Consider the following 21,624-nt stretch of genomic DNA (forward strand, 5'->3'; position numbering starts at 1 on the left):
TAGCCCTGCCATGCTGCCAGTGATAGTAAAAACACAACTCATAACCATCACTCTCCTATAAGTGTGACAATTAGGACTATTTCAGGCCTTCAAAGCTATAAGAATGGCTTGGATGGCAGATAATAGTAATTTTTAATGTATAATGAATTAATAATTAACTGTGTTGTGGTCATCTCTAAATTAAGCAGACAGCACCACCTGTGGCAGACTGTCACAAGCACCAGTGTTGAAAATTAAGTGCCAGTGCCGAGCACTGGAAACCACCATCTCAAGTTCAGCACTTGGGGAACACAAGCACTTCTTGAGCTCCATCAAAGATCATTATTTGTTTGAAAGGATTTGTTAAGTAGTCAAATATCTATATTTGATTCAAAGAATCATCAAAGCATTTCTTAAAACTATAAAAAGGTTTTAAAAATGCATAAAACATAGATTTCACTTGTTAATACATTAAAAATAATCCTCTTCAGTGCAAGTGCAATATGAATCAGCGAGATGGCATTTCCGATTTTCCATTCCCTATAAGAGAGTTTGTTCATTTACATAAAAGTGCAAGTGCATACTAGATTGACCCTTCTCAGAAGTAAAATGGATAAGGATATACCTTTACCTTTAATATATCTTTATTTCGACTACAGTGAGTCATAAAAGAAAAACACAGAATAAACAGAAAATACAACTAGTAGAATCAAAAATTGAAAATATATACCAGAATACACTTTATAGCCGGAAAATGAATACTGTCAAGTTAGCAGTGCACATAAGATGACAATACGACCAGTCACCCAAGACAAACAGAAAAAAGTGAAACTAAGTGATCTCAAAATTACAAAGACTTTCTTCTGGTTTTCCACATTGCGTCTAGAAATTTGCTAACAACAAAAACGGTTAGAGGTGATAATCCGTTTTTAGTATTCGATATGCTTCCAAGTGTTTCCTAAAGCCCCATTATTTACATAGGGGGACAATCCACTTTTTCCTAGATGCTGCGTACAAAGGACAAAAGAGGATTACATGGAGATCATTTTCGGGCTGGTCAGTGCAAAAGGGACAATTAACAATAGATGGAGGGTGCCATCTGCTTGTCAGAGCGCGGATTGGAAGCGAATTATATCTCCATTGGAGATATAATTTTCTAGGGGTAGAAGGATAAATATCATTCAGCACTATCTCAAACTTGTAGTAATCTTTTATTAAGATGAATGAACTTGTCATGGAACCCAATTTATCAGAGGCCAGCCAAGCCGACCGGTTACTTTCGTGGTACATTTTAGCCAAAGCTTTACGTGTTATAATCTTAGAAGCGTGTTCTGGAGAACTCCACAGAGAAGGGCAACCCAACCTATCAAAATCTTCCTTAATATATTTTAACCAGGGAAGGTTTTGTATAGTTTGGTACTTCAATAAATCCAAAAATTCTAGTCTATAGGTATTAAGTTCAGGGGTTGCCCAAAGACGCCGCCAAAAAGTTAATGGCTTTAGGCCTAATTCTTCCTTGATGGATCTAATTCCTAGATCTAGCCTAAGAGGAAGAAGGGGAGTACTGGTAGGAAGGGATGACAGTTGGCGAAGAAATTTATTTTCAATGGCCACCATTTCTTGCGGGTATTTGTGACCCCACAGTTCCGCGCCATAAATTACTGCCCCTCTGGCCTGCACTTTGTAGATCTCTAGTGGGGGGCCAATAGGTTTTATGTAGGAATTATTCCAGAGTTTAATAATCCCCCCAGTTTTCTGTGTTAATTTTAGTTGGGATTTGGTCTGGTGTTGAGTCCATAGGAAGTTTTCATTTATGGTCACTCCTAAGTACTCAAACATCCGAACTCTCTCCAAACTAACACCGTCGATGGTCGGATTTGGGCGGGATTTTTTAGGGGATTCAAAATCATAAACTTAGTTTTGGTCGTATTAATTTCCAGCCCCCTATCTTGACAAAAGAAACGAAACCGTCCAAGACTCGTTGGATGCCCATGGGGGACTTGGCGAGTAGCAAGGTGTCATCAGCAAACATAATCGCCGAAATCCCCACACCCGCGAGCTTGGGCGCGTCTCTATTAGGAACCACACTTAGGTAGGGGATAACTCCATTAACATACAGGCAGAAGAGGGTAGGTGCCAGGACGCAGCCCTGGCGAACGCCCCTGTTGACAGGGAAGCTAGATGATAAGTTTCCCTCTCTCCCACATCTAACCTTGGCAAAATTATCAGTGTGTAGTCGAATTATAATGTCAAGAAGGGGGGGTGGAATTACTAAATCGCGAAGGACAGCCCATAGCTTGGTGCGTGGGACCAAGTCGAATGCTGATCGGAGATCTACAAAAACAGTATATAGGGATCCGCCCTCAACCATGACCGTCTTCCAAAAGAGCATATTAAACCTGAAGATCTGATCAATGGTAGATACACATTTCCTAAAGCCAGCCTGGTAGTGGCTCAGGATCTCAAACTCATCAATCCAATCCATTAGGCGATCCAAAGTCAGCCTGGCAAAAAGTTTTTGGGCTACATCAATTAAACTAATAGGCCGATAGTTGGCTGGGAGAAGAGGCGATCCCTTCTTAAAAATTGGGACCACCTCCGCACCCAGCCAAGTAGAAGGAATCTTCATACCCCTAGCAATTCCATTAAAAATAGTTAAAAGATAGGGAGCCCAGACTCTTGGTTCATGTTTATAAAGATCACCGGGCACCTTATCGAGGCCAGGGGCCTTTCCGACAGGGAGTGCCGAAATGGCAGCCTGGACTTCGACAAGAGTAAAACTAATTGAATCAAGCGCACAGTTATCACTTTGCGACATTTCAAACAAAGGGGGAACCGTACTAAGGGGCTGGCACTTGTATAAAAGACTGAAATGCTCCTCCCAAACTTGTGGGGCAATATTCGGGCTGATTGCAGAGGCTATCTCGGTCGAACCCGTAGTCACGATCTTCCAAAATCTGCAGGAGTCGCAATCCGACAAAGCAGATGTTAGATAGGCCCAGTTCTGACTACTCCACTCAAGCTTAGCATGGTGGATTAAATAACGATAAGCACGTCGTTTAGAATTAATAAGGTCTCTACTGTCATTTGCCTTTAGTGCTGTCATTAATTCTGCTTTTGCCAGTCTACAGGCCCTATTGAACCATGGATGCTTTCTAGGTTTCTGTTTCTTCAAGGGAGCTAGGGGATTCAAAATATTTGATAAGCTTATGTAAAGTGCATTATTAAGTGCAGCAATTTCCCTGTTGATATCTGGAGATGGTTCAGAGTCAGTGAGGCCAACCAATTCATCCAAAGTTGAGCTGACACTCACGTAAACTCTGGAAATATCCTCTGGATTGCTAACCAGTTTGGGCCATTTCACCCTTCGTCTGTTATTAGAGAGGGCAAGAGTGTCTATTCTATCCAAGTACGACACAGGTTCAATCAGACCCAAATCTGGAAGAGCGAAGTCCAAGATCAGGGGGTTATGATCACTTTCACTCCTAGAAAGCACCTCAAAATCCTGGACTCGCTTCCATTCCTTGCACTGGACGAAGATATAGTCAAGTTGAGCCTCTCTACCAGATATATTAAAGGTTAGTCTTCGGGGGGTTATCAGATTTGGATCGCCCATTGCATGCTCTAATAGAATGAGCGAGCGATAAGGAAGTAATTTGAAGAGCCAGGGGGGTCCAAGATCTTACAGTGGGGCCAACCACCTGTGGAATTTCCCAAAAGTCATCCTCCTCCTGGTTTATAGCGTCTAGTAGACCCTCAAGAGGTTCAAAGTGGGGGTTAAAGTCCCCACCTACCACTAAAAGGATACCCTCAGGTAATTCCGACAATACCGTAGATAGCACATCCACAGCCCTTGATTCAGCCGATAAACTAATCGGTCTAGAATAAATATTAATCAGGGCCATTTGTGTCTTAGCCTGCCATTTCAGTATTAAGCCCTGGACATCATCAGACCCTGTATCCAGGACAGTAGCAGTACAGCCCAAATGGGTTGCAACCCAGATAGAAAGGCCACCGGAGGGTCGGCCCTTACCTCCCCAGGTAGCCGGAAGAGAAAAGGAAGTGAAGCCCGCTCGATGGTAGTCAACCCTGGCCCATGTTTCCTGAAAGTAACATATGTCGTGCAGATCTATAAAAGAGCCCCATTCTGGACAATTAAGCTTGTTATGGAGGCCCGCAATATTCCAGGAGAGAATCTTTAGTGATGGGCGGACACAGGGTATAGATATGACATCATTGTCTAAAGTGGGTAAAGGGTCATTATAAATGATGTCATTAGTTGGAGTCGCCACAGTCTGGGCTGGACCAGGGGATTCGCGCTTATCTCCGTTAGATGTAATTTCGACTCGCAGTCAATCCACCTCTTCAAGAGGACTAAACCTGTTTTGGCAAGGAAAATCATGCACTACAGACTGGTTAAACCAAGAATTATCGTAATTTCGGCTGCGAGAGGATGGACCCACCCTTGTCCAGTCATCAACATTCTTGGTGTGTACATGGTTATTGGCTGGGGGATAAAAAAAGGAGAGTGCAAGAGGTTGAATAGATGTCTCTCCCTGCTTCCCCTTCCAAGCAAGAATATATGACACAATCTTGGGGTTTCTAAAGTTCACCACAACGCAATCACCCTTATAATGTTTAATTGAGTTGCCCAGCCAATTGATCCTCCTAACCATCAGAATACCAGCAGTTACAAATGGTGGAAGTGGCCTATGAGTATTTAACCAACTGATGACTTTATTTTTGAGGGAGTCATAAGTTTCTGAATCAGGATTAGTGCACTTAGGGACTCCAGCCAAGACTATTACATAGGGAGCCGCCTCAGGAGGTAAGTTCACTACATCCTTCCAACTTGACTTCCCCTGTTCATTATTGTTGGTTACCCCGTTAATACTAAGAATATTCGGTTCGCTAACAGTTTCCGTAGGCCTGGGTTGGTCAGATGGGTAATTCTGTATTGACAGAGGGACAACAACATTGGGCTGGGGTGTATTCGAAGATCGTGGCATATCATCTGTCGCCATTTCTCCCCTTGTTCTTGTGAGTTTGGAAGGGCCACCTAAATTAACAGTAGACAAAGACAGGGGATCTGGGGGTTGTAATTGCTGCACATTATCAATTTTAAGGATAGAGCTATATTTGTTTGTTAAGCAATCAGTAATAATCCCTGTAGCTTTTTCTATTTCTTTTAATGTATCATTAATAGAATCAAATCTAGCCAATAGAGGATCGAAAAAAGTCTTCAGCGCATTTACTAAAGAGCTAATTAACATATCTGTCTCTCGGCCTGGTCCCTCAGCGGTAGTGGAAGGGGAAGGATGATGGGATATTTGATCGCATCTTGGGATGGGTAGTGGAGTAAGGATTTCAGTAGGGCCAGACGGTGCCTTAGATGGAACCTCAGTTGGTGGTTTACAAGTAACATCAATTCTGGCCTTTTTCCCACCCTTCATCTTCCTCACACATTTCCTTTTAGATACCGCCCCCTCCCGTTAACTGTGGGCTGGTCTCAAAACTATTTCCTCCCCCAGATTCGGAGCAGCAGCGGATATCAGAACAGTAGAGCTCTCGGGAATAAGTTGGAGGGATTCACGCCGAGAAGCTGTACTAGTTCTTAGGTCCTGGAGAACTGACTCGATCGTTTGGTCGATGCTGTTCATTAGGGCAGTATGCGAATTATTCAATGTCTCCGGAGACCTGACAGATGCGAGTAAACCAAGGGAAGATCTTCTAGTGTTTTCAATGCCATCCGAGAGTCTCTGTTCTAGCATATACAGCTCATTGTTGACCACCGAATTGGCCCTGATAAGAAAATTATCCAGTGTACCTGGTAGCATCGGGGTTTGTGGCTGTATTTTCTTCCGTGTAGCCATTAGATTCCTCTGTGGACGATGAGGGGCAAAGAGGGGGGGCCCGGTCCGGTCTTGACCGGGCTTGAACGTGCTTAAACGGGCCCGCCCTTTGCCCGGGCTTCGCCCCGGACCGCGCCCCGCACGCGTCCCGCTAGCGCGTAAGTGAGTGGTGACTAATGTAGAGGGAGTAGGAGGAGACGGGAAGAGGAACCAGGTGCGGTGGAAAGCAAGTCAGGCAAGGCACACTGGTCCTCGCAGTCCCGGTAACAGGAGAAGCCCCAGAAGCAATTCAGCGCCGTGAAAGTTTGTCAGCCAGCAGCTCCGTGGCAGGTGAGGTTTAAAAAAGCACTTTTAAAAATGAAGAAATTCCCGCGCCTACGAGCGGCCCCCGCGAAGCGGGGGCCGCGAGGCTTAATGTAGTAGTGCTGGGAGGAGCCGGGAAGAGGGACAAGGTGCGGTGGAAAGCAAGTCAGGCAAGGCACACTGGTCCTCGCAGTCCCGGTAACAGGAGAAGCCCCAGAAGCAATTCAGCGCCGTGAAAGTTTGTCAGCCAGCAGCTCCGTGGCAGGTGAGGTTTAAAAAAGCACTTTTAAAAATGAAGAAATTCCCGTGCCTACGAGCGGCTCCCGCGAAGCGGGGGCCGCGAGGCTTAATGTAGTAGTGCTGGGAGGAGCCGGGAAGAGGAACCAGGTGCGGTGGAAAGCAAGTCAGGCAAGGCACACTGGTCCTCGCAGTCCCAGTAACAGGAGAAGCCCCAGAAGCAATTCAGCGCCGTGAAAGTTTGTCAGCCAGCAGCTCAGTGGCAGCTGAGGTTTAAAAAAGCACTTTTAAAAATGAAGAAATTCCCGCGCCTAAGAGCGGCACCCGCGAAGTGGGGGCCGCGAGGCTTAATGTAGTAGTGCTGGGAGGAGCCGGGAAGAGGAACCAGGTGCGGTGGAAAGTAAGTCAGGCAAGGCACACTGGTCCTCGCAGTCCCGGTAACAGGAGAAGCCCCAGAAGCAATTCAGCGCCGTGAAAGTTTGTCAGCCAGCAGCTCCGTGGCAGGTGAGGTTTAAAAAAGCACTTTTAAAAATGAAGAAATTCCCGCGCCTACGAGCGGCACCCCGAACTGGTTCTGACAGGTGGTGGCCACAATCAGTGGGGCCCACATTACTGGCCAAACAAATGAGGTCCCCCTCCCCGTCCCCTCCCCCTCAGTGAAAAGCTTAGGGGTTACCATAGGCAACGACCTCTCCCTAAAATCTCATGTAGGCTCGGTGATTTCTACCTGCTTCCTCCAGTTGCGAAAAATTAGAAAGATAAGCAGGCTACTGACCCAAGCAGCTCTGGTACAGGTCCTGATAGCCATGGTCCTATCACGTCTAGACTACGCCAAAGCAATATACCTTGGTCTACCACTTGGCCTTACAAAACGGCTACAGATGGTACAGAACCAAGCGGCTAGATTGATATACAAACAGCCCAGGTGGCAACACGCTTCCCCCCTTCTTAGGAAGCTGCACTGGCTCCCTATCCCCCAACGCGGCCTGGTGTTTAAATCCCTGAATGACCTGAGTCCTAAATTCATAGATAGCCTCCTTTCTCACTACACTCCTTCACGAAACCTCTGCTCGGCCCAGCTCCAACTTCTGACTTTCCCTACCTTCAAGCTGAAGCGCCAAGGGGGATGCAGGTTTACAACTCTGGCCCCCCGTCTGTGGAACTCCATCCCCCTGGAAATCAGGTCAAGCTTTGACCTACTGAGATTCAGAAAATCTCTCAAAACCTGGGTATACATCCAAGCATACGAATGAACTGCTTCCGGGTCGGCACCCCCCTAGTACTCGGCACCATGAAACCAACCGGTGTACGAGCACTTTATAAATCATTTTTAACATAACATAACAAACAAGAATGCAAGAAAGAATACATTTGGTAAAATGCCGTCTGAATCACATGGTAGTATAGGTAACCTCAACTTCAAAGTTATATAAATAACCACTATTCTTACACTCATGTATCTTAGGCATTTTTCAGAAATGCATAGATTTTCTTCCTAACCATCTTCATTCATTAAACTTTACCATATGAACCCCCCCCCCCCCCCTCCCCTCAGCGCCTTGAGACCCTCACGGGTGAGTAGCACGCTCTATAAATGTATTGATTGATTGATATGAACTGAAGCATGGTCGGTGCACAATGAAAAATCATTATAAGTTGCAGCTCAGTTGTTGTCTCTGGGTATCGCATGTTTTTGGACAACCAACAAACACCATATATCCCTGCAACCATAAGGGTCTAACAGAAATAACAGTATATTAGATTTGTAAAGCAGCCATCGGCTCAAAAAATTGCAGATAAAAAGCCAATGATTCGTTTCTCTGGGAAAACCATGAGTGATTCACACAACTGACAACTTGCTGAATTCAGAATTGTATTTAGTTTTCAGAAATGCACAGCTTTTTGGGTTCACCCATGGCTTTTCTCACCTGTTTCCACCACAAACTGCAAGTACATGGAAACTTCAAAAATAGTAAAACTAGACTACCACTTAGAAATGTGCAAAAACTGTAATAAAAACTGTTGATTTTTCTACAACTCCTAAAAGGTAGGATAATGGTGATCTGAGCACACGCTGCAAAACTTTTTTTTGATGCTTTTTTTTTAAAAACAGGCATTCCTGCACAGCACTTATTTCTATTTTTTTTTTTAATCCACATTTTGCTATATTTTGGTTAGAGGGCCATGCAGCTGGCGACAGACATTTTCCCTTCTCAGTGCTATCCCATTCTGGATGTGTGTTTACACAGTAAACTATCAGCATTTTCCCACTCATCTTGCCAGACACTCCAGATACCAAAGGGCTGTCCTGTGGCTTGATCCAAAATCTGACTGTCACTTCAAACACAGCAATGGTTGAAGGGGACATGTGCATTGTCCCACTACACGTATGGTGTCTGTGGGATAAACCAACAATTGACTAACACTCTATCAAAGCAGTGGCTGATTTGAGAAGGCTGACCCAAAGACCCTTCATGTATGTATGCCTGCATGATTTGTTATGTATTATTTATCTTTATTACAAGAAATGTATCTAAATACTATTGAGAGCACCAGCAGTGTCATATGAAACCACTTTAGACTTACTGTAATTATGGTATTGTACAACCCGCTACCTTTCTCTTCCAAATCACTGGCTTGTGGTGCAGCTATCTCTAAATCACTTACATACTAATCTCTCCTGTACCCTCAGTACTAGTCTCACATTATACCCTTAGTACAGTGTTTCTGATTGAAACACTGCCCAAAGATAAGCTGTTACACACAGCCTCTTCAGAATCCGGTGTCTGCAATATTTAATGTACATTGCTGTCACATTCCCAGTGCTTAATTTGTAAACGAATAAGTGCAGGGACTCTTGTCAGGAGGCCATTGCAGCTTGCCTCACACATTAGCCCTGCCATGCTGCCAGTGATAGTAAAAACACAACTCATAACCATCACTCTCCTATAAGTGTGACAATTAGGACTATTTCATGCCTTCAAAGCTATAAGAATGGCTTGGATGGCAGATAATAGTAATTTTTAATGTATAATGAATTAATAATTAACTGTGTTGTGGTCATCTCTAAATTAAGCAGACAGCACCACCAGTGGCAGACTGTCACAAGCACCGGTGTTGAAAATTAAGTGCCAGTGCAGAGCAATGGAAACCACCATCTCAAGTTCAGCACTTGGGGAACACAAGCACTTCTTGAGCTCCATCAAAGATCATGATTTGTTTGAAAGGATTTGTTAAGTAGTCAAATATCTATATTTGATTCAAAGAATCATCAAAGCATTTCTTAAAACTATAAAAAAGGTTTTAAAAATACATAAAACATAGATTTCACTTGTTAATACATTAAAAATAATCCTCTTCAGTGCAAGTGCAATATGAATCAACGAGATGGCATTTCCGATTTTCCATACCCTATAAGAGAGTTTGTTCGTTTACATAAAAGTGCAAGTGCATACTAGATTGACCCTTCTCAGAAGTAAAATGGATAAGGATATACATAAAAGTGCAATATGCATACTAAGTTGACCCTTTCCAGAAGCACATAATTATCAAGCATTGTACTAAGATGGTTCATGGGCACCAATGTTTTACAATTTGGTGGAAAAGTGCTCAACTAGATCTTATTTTAGCCGACCCAGTTAGTAATTTCTAAAAGTACTATAATAGTCTTGTGCAAATATTAAACCTGGTCATCTTGTTTACAATTGTAGCCTTCTTTATTTCTTATAAAACCAATAGCCAGTAAAAATCTGCTAAGATCAAAAACAATGAGTTGCAAGTTGTCAGTTTTTTGTATTCGTAACATCTCCTTGTACTTCCTAACGTTCAGGCTCCTGCCTATTGGTTTTATCCATTTCTTTCTGGGCATTTCATATGCAGAGCAAAAAAATAGAATGTGTGCAACATCCACCTCCACTCCTGATTGGCATAGGTTACAGTTGGGGTCCCCTCCCCTATGTTTTAGTGGTGCCCATTTGGAAGTAAAAGAGTTTATCTGCAACATGTTGTATCTAAATTTCAGGTACAGTGATTTTGCTAACTGCGGTTCATTTCCGTCCAGGAAGGGTTCAAAACAAGGAGTCATTTTGAAATAAGCCAGCCAGCGAAAAATTACATGAGAATCCAGTTCCACCAGCTCGCTCACGGTTTCTCTATAGGCTCCTAGCTCCTCTGTTGTTCAGATTCTGACCCAATACGATAGTGTTCTCCAAATAGCTAAGTGCTCAAGTCGTTTTAAGCCTATATCGTATGTCAGAGGAATCAGTGGGGTATGTTGGGGCAGGGCCCGTAAGCATTCTCAATATTTTATTTTCCCCAACTATTAATGGTTTTAAAACTTCACCACCCCATATCTCTGAATCGTACACGGCAGCGGTTTGTGCCCTGGACTAAAATACTTCCAGAGCAGGGGTAATAGCTTTTGACACCGTTGTAGATTGTTTTTTTACGATGAGGATAGAATTTTGGATTAAAATGACCTTTGATTTCTCAATTTGGGGGTTCCAAGAAAGTTTAGAATCGATGGTAACCCCCAGATATACAAACTTGGATACACACTCCATTGTTGCCCCATTCGAGGTTATTTTATTTTTCAGGCGTTTGTGTGGTCTCAAAATCATGTATTTGGTTTTGATTGGGTTGATTTCTAAGCCTTTTACTTTGCAGTATTTGTTAAGGCTGTCAAGTAGGTTTTGTAGACGCCTGGGAGTTTGGGACAAGATTGTGTCTTCCTCAAATGTTAGGGCACAGATGTGGTTCCCTCCAAGTTTGGGTGAGTCATGGGAAGATTTTCGCAAGTATTCGGCCAGGTCGTTTACATATAGAAGAAACAAGGTTGGCGCCAGGACACAGCCCTAGCAGATACCCCTCCTGACTGGGATCTCATTGGTGAGCTCACCTCCTTTGCCCCAACATACCTTGGTAAAATTGCCTTCATGTAACCTTATAATTTGGTTTAGGATTTCTTCTGGTACCCCCAGTTGTTGTAGGTTTTTTTCCACAGCTGCGCCCTTGGGATTGAATCAAATGCTTCTTTTAAATCAATAAAAGCAACATATAAGTGACTATCTCTCAGCTTTGTGTACTTCAAGGCTAGAATTTGAAGTCTAAAGACCTGGTCGATTTTACATGTTTTCCTTCTAAACCCCACCTGGCAAGGCGAGAGTATATCATTCCCTATGATCCAGTCAGTTAGTTTGAATACAATTTGCTTTGCATACACTTTCTGCAATATATCTATCAGGCTTATAGGCCTGTAGTTTTCAGGGTCTTCTCTACTGGATTTGTTAAATACAGGAGTGTTGGTCTGGTTTGCAGTGGAACATGATTTCACCACCGTCCTTTTTCTTTCACAGGCCCTCCTCCGTACAGAACAGCATTCGCAAACCGTACCATCTGAATACTGAGTCCGGGATCAACAAAAGTGACCCCAACAAATCAGGGTAAGCAAAGTATCCAACAGCAGGTGTCAGAGTGCAGTGAAGCGACAAAAAAGGAGTTCTGGAAGAGTTTACTAAAGTATTGTAGAGAAGCTTTATTTATTTATTAAGTGGAACCAAAGAAGTCTGTGGAGACGAGTAACTTGGAGCTTTTCTACTAAGTGAAGAGCGTATAAAACTCTCCACTTAGCTGGTAAAACGGACCGTTTTTAAATGGCAGCTTTCAAAGAGATGTTTAAACATCTGGTGGGAGAAGGTTTCAGGCCGCCACAGCTGCTTCGGCAAAACAAAGGGACATATTTACAAGTTTTGTGGTGCAGCGCAGGAAGTCACCTTGCTATGCTGCCCTGCATCACAGGGAAAGGGCAGGAATGCGCTATGTATATCCAATATAGCACATCCCAGTCCTTTCCCCATGCACTGGCACCGTTTTGGCAGACTAGCGCCAACGCAGGCACCCTTATACCACAGTGCAAGGGTGCTTGTGTTGTTGGCAGGAATGTTTTTGTGCAGGAAAGAGCATCTTCCTGCAGAAAAACAATCCTGAGATCTGTGTGTGCTGCAGAATTCAGCACACATAAGAGGAAAAAATGAAGAGAAATAAACATATTTCTCCTCTTTGTGCCTCTCTTGGGAGGCCTATCTTTTTGGTGTATTCCTAGGTTAACCAGGTTTGGTAAATCTGGGAATGTATCAAAAACCATGAGTTGGGTGGAACACCCATTGCAACGCCCATGGAATGCCTCCCTTGCGCAGAGTAATGCAACGCAGCAATTTGCTCTGCGGGGCATTACTCCATATTTTTTAAGCCATTCAAAGCCACGCAAAGTGGGTTGATGGGACTTCAAAAATATGTCTTTGAGGTTTGTGTCACGTATGTACCACGTTGTGTGGTGCATGCATGGCACAACCATCTCATAAATATGGCCCGAAGTTCTAATGATTTTCAGAGCTGAAGGCCTTCCAGACAGTCTTCTGCTGTGGTGGTGGCGCAGTCAACACAGTCTTCCACTAATATTACTTTCTCTTAATTGATCGCTTGTCTGTGATACAAGCTACCTTGCCCTGATGATGGCTGCAGCTGTCTCTAGTCACCATCAGTTTCAATGGCAAGCAAAATGTAAATGAATTATAGCCACTTTTCTAAAAGAATATGCAATAATTATTATGTTTTAAATTGTTTAATATGATTAGATAGAACTGGGTTACTCGATTGTTAGCATTTAATTTGTAAAGCCTTGCTACTTCAGTAAATAGGTCTTGTTCTCAAAGTGTGGCACTCCTTCTGCTCTCCTCAATCAATGCAAACAACTATTGCTTTTCTGGTCACTTTACTAACATCATGACCCTCAAGCAAATAGGCAGCAGAAGTGTATTTACTCTATTGTAGTCTTGGTCCACATTATATTGAGCACAGATCAAACCTGAAGAGATGAAAGTGCTTTAGAAGGAATTCTGAGACCAATCTAGTAAAATTACACAAGATGGAACCAAAGAAATTAAAAAGCAGCACAACCCTAATACAATAGAAAATAAAACGTGCCATACATATTACCAAATAAATAAAACGCAATGTTGTTTTTTTAAAGAACAACAGTAAGCCATTGATAGCAGGGGAGTGGGACAGAGCCTGAGATAACTTTCTTAAATTCCAAGAAGTGGGTAGTTTCTAGCCCCAATATCAACATACACGTAAAACAAATCACAAGTATGATGATATTACTACTTTTTCCGGTCGTATGGAGGGGTTGTGAAATGTACAGCTTGTTGGGCTTTGCAAACATTTTTAAACAGGTACAGCTCAAGGGATAATTATCAAAGATCCAGACAGGAGGAGTGATGTGGTCGAATTGCACCTTGGTCAGAAGTTACTTTGAAGTTAAATTGTTAAAATAGGTGTTTGTCCAAAGATTGTTGCCTAAAATATTATGCTTCAAGTTGCATTAGCGAACGCCCCCTGCAACGTTCATTCTTTCTCCAGCCTTTCCGGGGCATCCTCTGTAATTCCCTTTACCTTCCCTTGGATCACCGCCCTCACCTACCCACCTTCACCTGTATGGTTTGAGCACCAGACTATGAAAGGCTTTCCGCTCACCCGCTCCTTGTACCCGCATCCTTGACAGGCCATGCCTCTCAGACCCATGCTGTGCATTCCCGTAACAGACCACCTGCACCAGGTCTACTCCTGCCCATTTGTGGCACCTCCTCCGTAGGGCTGGTCGTATGTCCTAGTCACAAGGTATAACCATGTTTAAAGATAAATTGTTCTATCATTCTGTTACGCTATGTTTGAAATACACAGGAATGCCCAATGTTTATGTTTCCTACAGGAACAATTTCAATTCATGGAATATAAGAATAATTGAGAAAGGACTAAGGGTCTGTTGGGTTACCAAGTGAAAAGGATCAGTAGTATTATAATGCGTTATGTAGTGATAGGACTCCTCCACTCAGTGCTTGAGTTCAGTAGAAAATGCTTCGTTAAGGTATGATTAAATATAATATACAATTACAATTTATGGGATCCATTCTGTGTGGCAAACATGATTTTAATTGTGGGTTTCTCAGTAGTCAGGATGCTGCTCTGGTGCCCGGGCTGTCTCTTCTTCACAGCCAGCACCACCCTTGGTCTGCTTCCCATAACACCTGTCCTGCTGTCCTTCGGAGAGCTGCGATGGGTGAAGAAGGCAGGACATGCAGGTGCAGCAATCACCAGATCCCATACGTGACCGACCTGGAGTATGATCAGTTGATCAACAGCCATTTGTCTGCCCTGGAGCAAATCATCGTTGTGTGCATTGTGTCCTCGAGTGACCCGGAAGATCAATGGGAGGACGTGTTGTTGGAACAGCTGTATGAGAAGAAGAACCAGTATAGGTGCATGCCGTGCATGCAGGTGAGTTATTTCACTGTCCTTTAATAAAATTCATGTTTCTCTTTTTTTAAACATTTCTTTATTGTTTTTTCTGAAATACATAACTAAGTGGACACCGTTCGCACAGACAATGCTGAATAAAACGCAATCTAAAATAGACAAAGAGTGGCATTGCGGTACTTATCTTTCCCTGCCAGGGGGTCATCCCAGTTAACCTCATTCATCTCATGATAACTCGGTCGTGCACACAGAAAATAGTACTACAGTGTTGTCTTTTGCGAGAAGAGTCCCAAACCATGCAACTTCATCCATCCCATTTCCGTATCTGTCCAGTTCAGCTCTCTACGGTTCAAAGCAGGCCAGGGTAGTTCAGTTCAGTGCATCACGGCCCCCCCACCAAGGTAATAAGCCACCTTCCTTGCATCGTCTGGGCCCACTAATGCTGAGGAGTATGTTTCACCATTCCATGTCCCCCACTGTCACCCCTCCCCATCCTGACCCACCCACCCCAGGGTCCTCTTCGGCCATCGACAGGAGATACAAAGTGACAGAATCCTGAGTCTACCACAGCCCCGGAGGGCATGCAGCCAGGATCTGGGTAATCAGCCCTCATGCGGGCCATCATTGGACCTCCCCCCTCTGTTGTGTCGAATGGTTCTGAAGCAATGTTGGGATATAACACTGTACAAGGAGCCGGTGAGAGGACAGCCTTCCACTGGAGGCTGCCCCCCACTCTTTAAGGTCCACTCCCTGTAGGGTGTAATCTCGTCATCCAGATCATGGACTACTCATTCTCCAGAGTCCAGACCTCCCCCTGCATCTAACTGAAGGTATAGACATCTAACCAGTGTGATGAGGGAAAAATAGGAGGGGGTGATGGGGAAGCGGAGGTCACAGTGTTGGGGTAATGACCTATGGGACGATGATGTGTATGAATGGTCCCCAGACCTCCTCAAATTTCTTGAGTGGGTTTTGTAGTTTGTAAATGCTTCTCCCATAAGTAACTAATCTAAAAAGTTCTGCCATGCATTCTATCTATGTTGGCACTGTGGGGGTGCGCCAGTGTTGGAGGATGCATATTTCCGCTACCATCAAGGCCATCAGCATCCAGTTTTTCCAATGGGATGTGGTGTTGTCAATGTCCAGCAAATCGTGGGAAAGGACTAGCATCGCTGTTTCAATGAAGTGGAACAGGCTTGTATTGTGCAACATGGGCCACACATCAGGCCAGTAATTGTGAAGCTTTCACCATAGCATAAACATTCAAGGTTCAACATTAACACAAGTCCTCACAAACAACATGTAAGGCTATATTTCCAAAGTGCCTGCTGGTCAAGGTGAGGCGTTGCCACCTTTAGGTGGAATGGGTGCCTGCTCCTGAATGCTAGTATTTCTTTATTTGGTATGCATCTGCTACTGAGCACAAGCATCTGTTCTGACTCTTGCTTCATTTTCATCTATTGAACTTTGTATAGCGGAAAGTGTTCATTGCCCCTCCACTTTCTTCGTAAGATCCCGCCCACTTTAGTTTTTTTTTAATTCAGAAATAGGACTCTGTATTTCAAGAGGCCATCACGTCTTTGTTACTTCAGTGAATTTCTGGTGTTCGTTGTTATGTAGTTATCAAGTAGTAGATGACAGCTTCGCTCTTCTCTTCCTTTGTTCAAATCATGCAGGTTTCAATCTCGGGGAATTGCTTGGACTCTCAAAATATATATACAAACTGCATACTTTAGGGCATGCTTACCCTCAGGGCGGCTGAGCCTCAACACTCATGTGTCTCCCCAGAGGTGGATGAGGTGACTTTAGTGTTTTGTCAATGTCTCTGCTACTTGCCATGATACAGCATTTTGGAGCCAAGAGTGGCTCTTACTTTTAATAATTATTTTTTGCAGCTATTTTTTGTGCCTTTGCTAAAAAGTCCACTTCTAATGTATTTAAGGTCAAGAAGTCTTCCTGTATCTGCAACACAGCCATTTCGAGTATTCATTCAAGACACACTACATTCAATTTGCATTCTGCGCCAGTTCAAGTGGCTCCCAAGATGGCACACTGTAAGGATTCACGATCAGACTTGCCAAAGATACAGGTCTACAGAACTACTGAGGATTTACTGGATGGGAATCTAAATAGAGCCATCAGCTCGCTTCATTCACAAATACGCTACCTAATTTGGTGGTGGGCTGTCTGGCATTGTCCAAAATGGTTATGCTAACCGGTCTGTTGTATTTTATGTTAATTTGCCCGTAGTAGTCCCCGCATTTTGTTTCTACTGCTTAATTCAATATTAATAGATCTGATAAGGGGTACAGGACGACTAAGAGTGAGTCTCCCAAAAATGCATTTACCCCCTGAGGAAGGAGGGCGGGGTGCTCCGTATTTAAAAGCCTACTGTATTGTGGGGCAACTACAATGGTTTTCCTATTGGCTGGTACGCCTTCACTTAACTGAAAATGGCTATACACCTCAAAAACTGCGATTTGGCACACTGCACACACTACTCCTGCTGGGAGCAGCACGACCCCTCACCTGCCATTGTTGCTCAGCAATGTGCTCACATACTGGACACACGCTCTTCAATACATCAATGCCCCTCCTCCAGCATTATGCCCCTAACATACCATTATGGGGTGTACCCATGCCTGTTGGTCTGCTAACATTGGTCAGACTGAGATTTTATTCTTGCCCCAAAATTTCTAAAACTATGATGCGATTTGTGGACCTGGCAATCCTTTTAGCCAATTGTCAGATCACCAGACACTGGAGGTTCCCTCGTGCTCTCCTCATATCCAGCTGGTGAGATGAGGTCATCCGTTGGGGTACGGCTGAGGGTTGTGTCCTACACAGAGAAGAATACCGTGATCTCTGGAAACAGCCTATTGCTTTAGTGTGGGGTGATCTGCTCGAAACCTTCAAGTTCCAAAGCGATGGCAGTTGCAGCACCAAACACCTAATTGGCACATTTCATTTGTGTGTAAGACCTTAGTAAATGGTACTACATGTATTCAGGGCTTGTAAGTTAAATGCTACTAGTGGGCTTGCAGCACTAATTGGGTAACCTACTGATGTAGCCTTTTAAAACATGTTTCAGGCCTGCCACTGCAACCTGTAGTGCAGTGTTATACTGCCATTCTGACCTGGCAAATTAAACCTTTTGTCAGGTTTAAATCTTCCATTTTTAATACTTATAAGTCAACCCTATGTGAGGCCCTAAAGGCTTATAGGGCAGGGTGCATTGCATTTAAAAATCAGGACATGTGGGTTTAAGTTTTAGATGTCCTGGTAGTGAAAAACCCCTAAAGTCATTTTCCACTATTGCAAGGCCTATCTCTCCCATAGAATCACATTGGGTTACATTATTACACAAAATAAATGGTAACTGGGGGGCGGAGCTTGGCTCGCGACGAACATGGCCGCCTGAGCCCGGAGCTCCTCCGCGCCGGCCTACTATCCTGTATTTATCCGACACCCCCTCAGGCAAAAATCATCTTTGGACGACTGCTTTTGGGTCCGGGGGCCTCGACGTCCCAGATCTGGCCTTTCGACTCTTGGTGGCCCCCCCCGTTTCGGAGCTGTGAGGCGAGGCCTCTGGCGCGTTGCTGGGCCTCGCATCCCCGGGGCCTGGTAGACAGGGGGCGTGGCTGCGTCGCCTTGCGTGCGGCCGGGCTCTGTTGGGACGGGCCGGTCCCCGGAGCGACCTGTGGCAGGACTCGAGGGCCCTCGGCGGACTCGCGCCTGGGCGAAGACGGGGTGCTGATCTGGCCCCGCGGAACGATCTGGCCCCGCGGATCGATCGTGTGAGCTGAGCCACCTGCGGCGCCTCCTTGAGTGATACCCTGGTACAGCCGCCGTCCATCTCCGTGCCTAGAGGGACCTGGGCAGCGGCCCGCGCCTCGAGGCAACCAGCATTGAGGAGGAGCAGGGGTGGACTCGCCGGCTACAGGGAGGTTAGTGGAGATCGGACTTTGGGATTGACCTACGCGGGGCTGGCGGCGCCCTGCCGCTCTGGACTGCGGCCTTCTGAGGGGACTGTGAGCGCCTGACCCGGGTGGTGCCCTCCCGCAGACTGCCGGCCAGCACGTGTAGTCCTGGGATACAGTGCATCGCCCCAGTGCCTGCGGCCATACTCTGACCTTTTGCTGTGGTGACCGTCGCTTTGCCTGTGGCTTGCCGGCGCTGGGGCGCCTCGGATATCGGCGGCCGCGCCGTGGGGGCGACCTGGAGATATCTCGGCCCGCTGCGGCACTCGTGGTCGGGCGGCGCCGCCCTTGGGCCTGCCCTGCACGTGGGTCGGTCGCTCCTGCGGTAGCCCTGTGCCTGCACCGGCAGGGAGTGATCGCGGAGACGGCCTGGCACCATGGGGGGGAAGGGCCACCGCAGTGGGGCACAGGCGAAGCTTGAAAAGTACGCGTTTTGTCAGGATCAGAAACGGTCCCCCCCGGACGGGCCTGCGGAGTACACGCTGGCGGACGTCATGGCCACGCTGACACAGATGCAGGCCTCAATTGGCACTATCTCCACAGATGTTGCGCTCCTCCGGGCGGATGTCGCCAAAATCAACTCCAGACTGACTGAGGTCGAGGCCACCACGGAGACCCTCACGCGGGGCACGGCAGACCACCACAAGCGCATACAAGCCCTTGAACTGGTGCAAAAGCAGCTGCTGGCCAAGCTGGACGACCAGGAGGGCCGGTCTCGGCGGAACAACGTGCGGGTCGTGGGTGTGCCTGAGAGTGAACGCGGCCCTGCCTTAGACCTCTTTGTTGAAAAACTGATCACCGAACAGCTGCAGCCCCGCGGGCTCTCCAAGTTCTTCTCGGTCGAGAGGGCGCACCGGGTGCCGGGTGGGAGGCCTAAGCCTGGGGCCCCCCCGCGCCCGATCCTGGCCCGCATTTTCAACTTCCGAGACCGGGATGCGATCCTCCAGGCGGCGCGTGCCGCCCCACCATTGCGGGTGGACAACGCTAAGGTCACCCTCTATCCGGACTACACCGCTACAGTAGTGCGGCAACGTAAGGACTTCATGGCAGTTAAGGCAGACCTCCGCTCTCGAGAGCTAAAATACTCAATGCTGTACCCTGCAAAGCTGCGAGTGGAGGCGGAGGGGCGCACATGGTTCTTCACATCGCCGGCGGAGGCCTCGGAATGGCTCGAGGGGTGGCGTCCAGCAAGAGCGAGGGGCAGGGGAGAGCGCGCCCTGGGCGGCCTTCCCGACTCTCGCCAAACCCTGAACGTTGAGGACTCAGGCGCGGGTGACGAAGTGCCCTGAGGCATGGTGCTGTGATGTGACCGAACTATTGGACGCTTGCCGACCTGGGACCTTGCAGTGGCCGCCGGCCCCTGGGGCCTTGAACCTACAAGGAACGGATGACCCCGGATCCCCCTTTTTCCTTTTCTCTCATCTGACAGTCTGCTGCTTGAGGGGACAAACTTACGGTATGGGGAGTGGCGGCTGTGTGCGGAGCGGCTTTCCCCCGTACGCACGTACCAAGTTTATGGGAACTAAGCACTCTGCTGTGTTGGGGTGGCGGGTAGTTGTAAATCCGCTGGGCAGGGAGGCAGGGAGGGGGGTGGGGGGATGGGGAGTTCGTTTAAATGTTGATTTTTGTTTTGTTTTAGGTTCACCAACCACTCAGGGGTACATACGGCAGATTGGGCAGGTACAGGTGCACAGGGGTGGCACAGGGCAGGACGCGACTAACACACCCTCCCCTGGAGACGACGTCACATAGCTTGCCTCGAGCGGCCTCTGACTCACTGCCAGACGCCCCTGCTCAGCAGCGTTCTCCTTCCTTTGCGGTCCTCTCCTGGAACGTTAACGGCCTGGGAGACAAGATTAAGAGGGGGCTAGTGCTTCAATATCTCAAGCGCAAGGGGCCCGGGGTGGCGCTCTTGCAAGAAACACACCTAGTGGGTACGTCCACCAAAGCCCTGGATAGGTGGGGGTTTAAGATGGCAACACATTCAGAGTTTACGACAGGGTCCCGGGGGGTGGGCATACTGGTGAACAAGCGTGTCCCCCTGATTCTTCTTGATTCCCGTAGGGACGAATATGGCCGCTTCGCGGCACTCACTTGTCAATGGGAGGGGAGGATTTATAATCTGGTTTCTGTCTACATCCCCCCGACACTACACCAAGCCTCCCTCAGGGCACTGGGCGAATTCCTTTTGGCGCTCCCTTCTGGGGAGCTCATCATGGGCGGAGACTTCAATGCAGCCATGGACCCGGCACTGGACAGGTCTGCACACAGGACTCTTGGGGCCGACGCCTCCACGCTCGCAGACTTTGCTACCGCGCTTGGCTTAGTAGACACATGGAGGGCATACTGGCCTGATGAGAGACAATACACCTTCCTCTCCGGGGTACACCACACCCTCTCCCGTATCGACTACATCTTCACCTCACCGGCCGGGTACAAAGGGGTGACGGAGGTGTCGCACCTACCCAGGGGCATCTCGGATCACTCGCCGGTGGTCATCACGTTTGCGTCCGGTGACCCAGGAAGGCGCACATTGTTCCCGATCCGCCCCGGATATCTTAAAATCCCTAAAATTGCTAAGACCCTCAAAAAGGCGACCAAGAACTATTTTACCGAGAATGCTGAGTCGGTCGAGAGCGCAGCAACCCTCTGGGAGGCCTTTAAAACCGTCCTCCGTGGCCAGGCCATCTCCATCATTACGGACCATACTAAGACCCAGCGGCTCGCTGTACTGGAGCTGGAGCGGGCGATAGTGGAGGCGGAAGCATCCCATACACTGCGGGGGGACGGAGATTCGGCGCACACCCTTCATATGGCGCAGCAAGAATATAGGTCCCATCTTTGGGAGGGGGCCCGAGCTCGACAAGTAGCCACCCAGCACACCATCTATGAACTCGGTGATAAGGCTGGCAAACTCCTGGCCTGGCTGGAGAAGGGGGACCGTGCGTCGCGGTGGGTGG

At 46.8% G+C, this 21,624-nt stretch overlaps 1 protein-coding gene across 1 annotated transcript in view; it reads left to right on the plus strand.

Annotated features, from left to right (window-relative positions):
• The window catches only part of LOC146855554 (uncharacterized), a 421,570-nt gene that overhangs the window by 324,323 nt on the left and 75,623 nt on the right, over positions 1-21,624 (plus strand). The window contains exons 15-16 of the mRNA XM_085653381.1: positions 11,726-11,812; positions 14,381-14,705. Of these exons, the coding sequence (XP_085509507.1) occupies positions 11,726-11,812; positions 14,381-14,705 (412 nt within the window). The remainder of the gene's footprint in view (positions 1-11,725; positions 11,813-14,380; positions 14,706-21,624) is intronic.

Source organism: Triturus cristatus, chromosome 4_1 (genome assembly GCF_964204655.1).
Source record: "Triturus cristatus chromosome 4_1, aTriCri1.1, whole genome shotgun sequence".
NCBI classification, from domain to species: domain Eukaryota; kingdom Metazoa; phylum Chordata; class Amphibia; order Caudata; family Salamandridae; genus Triturus; species Triturus cristatus.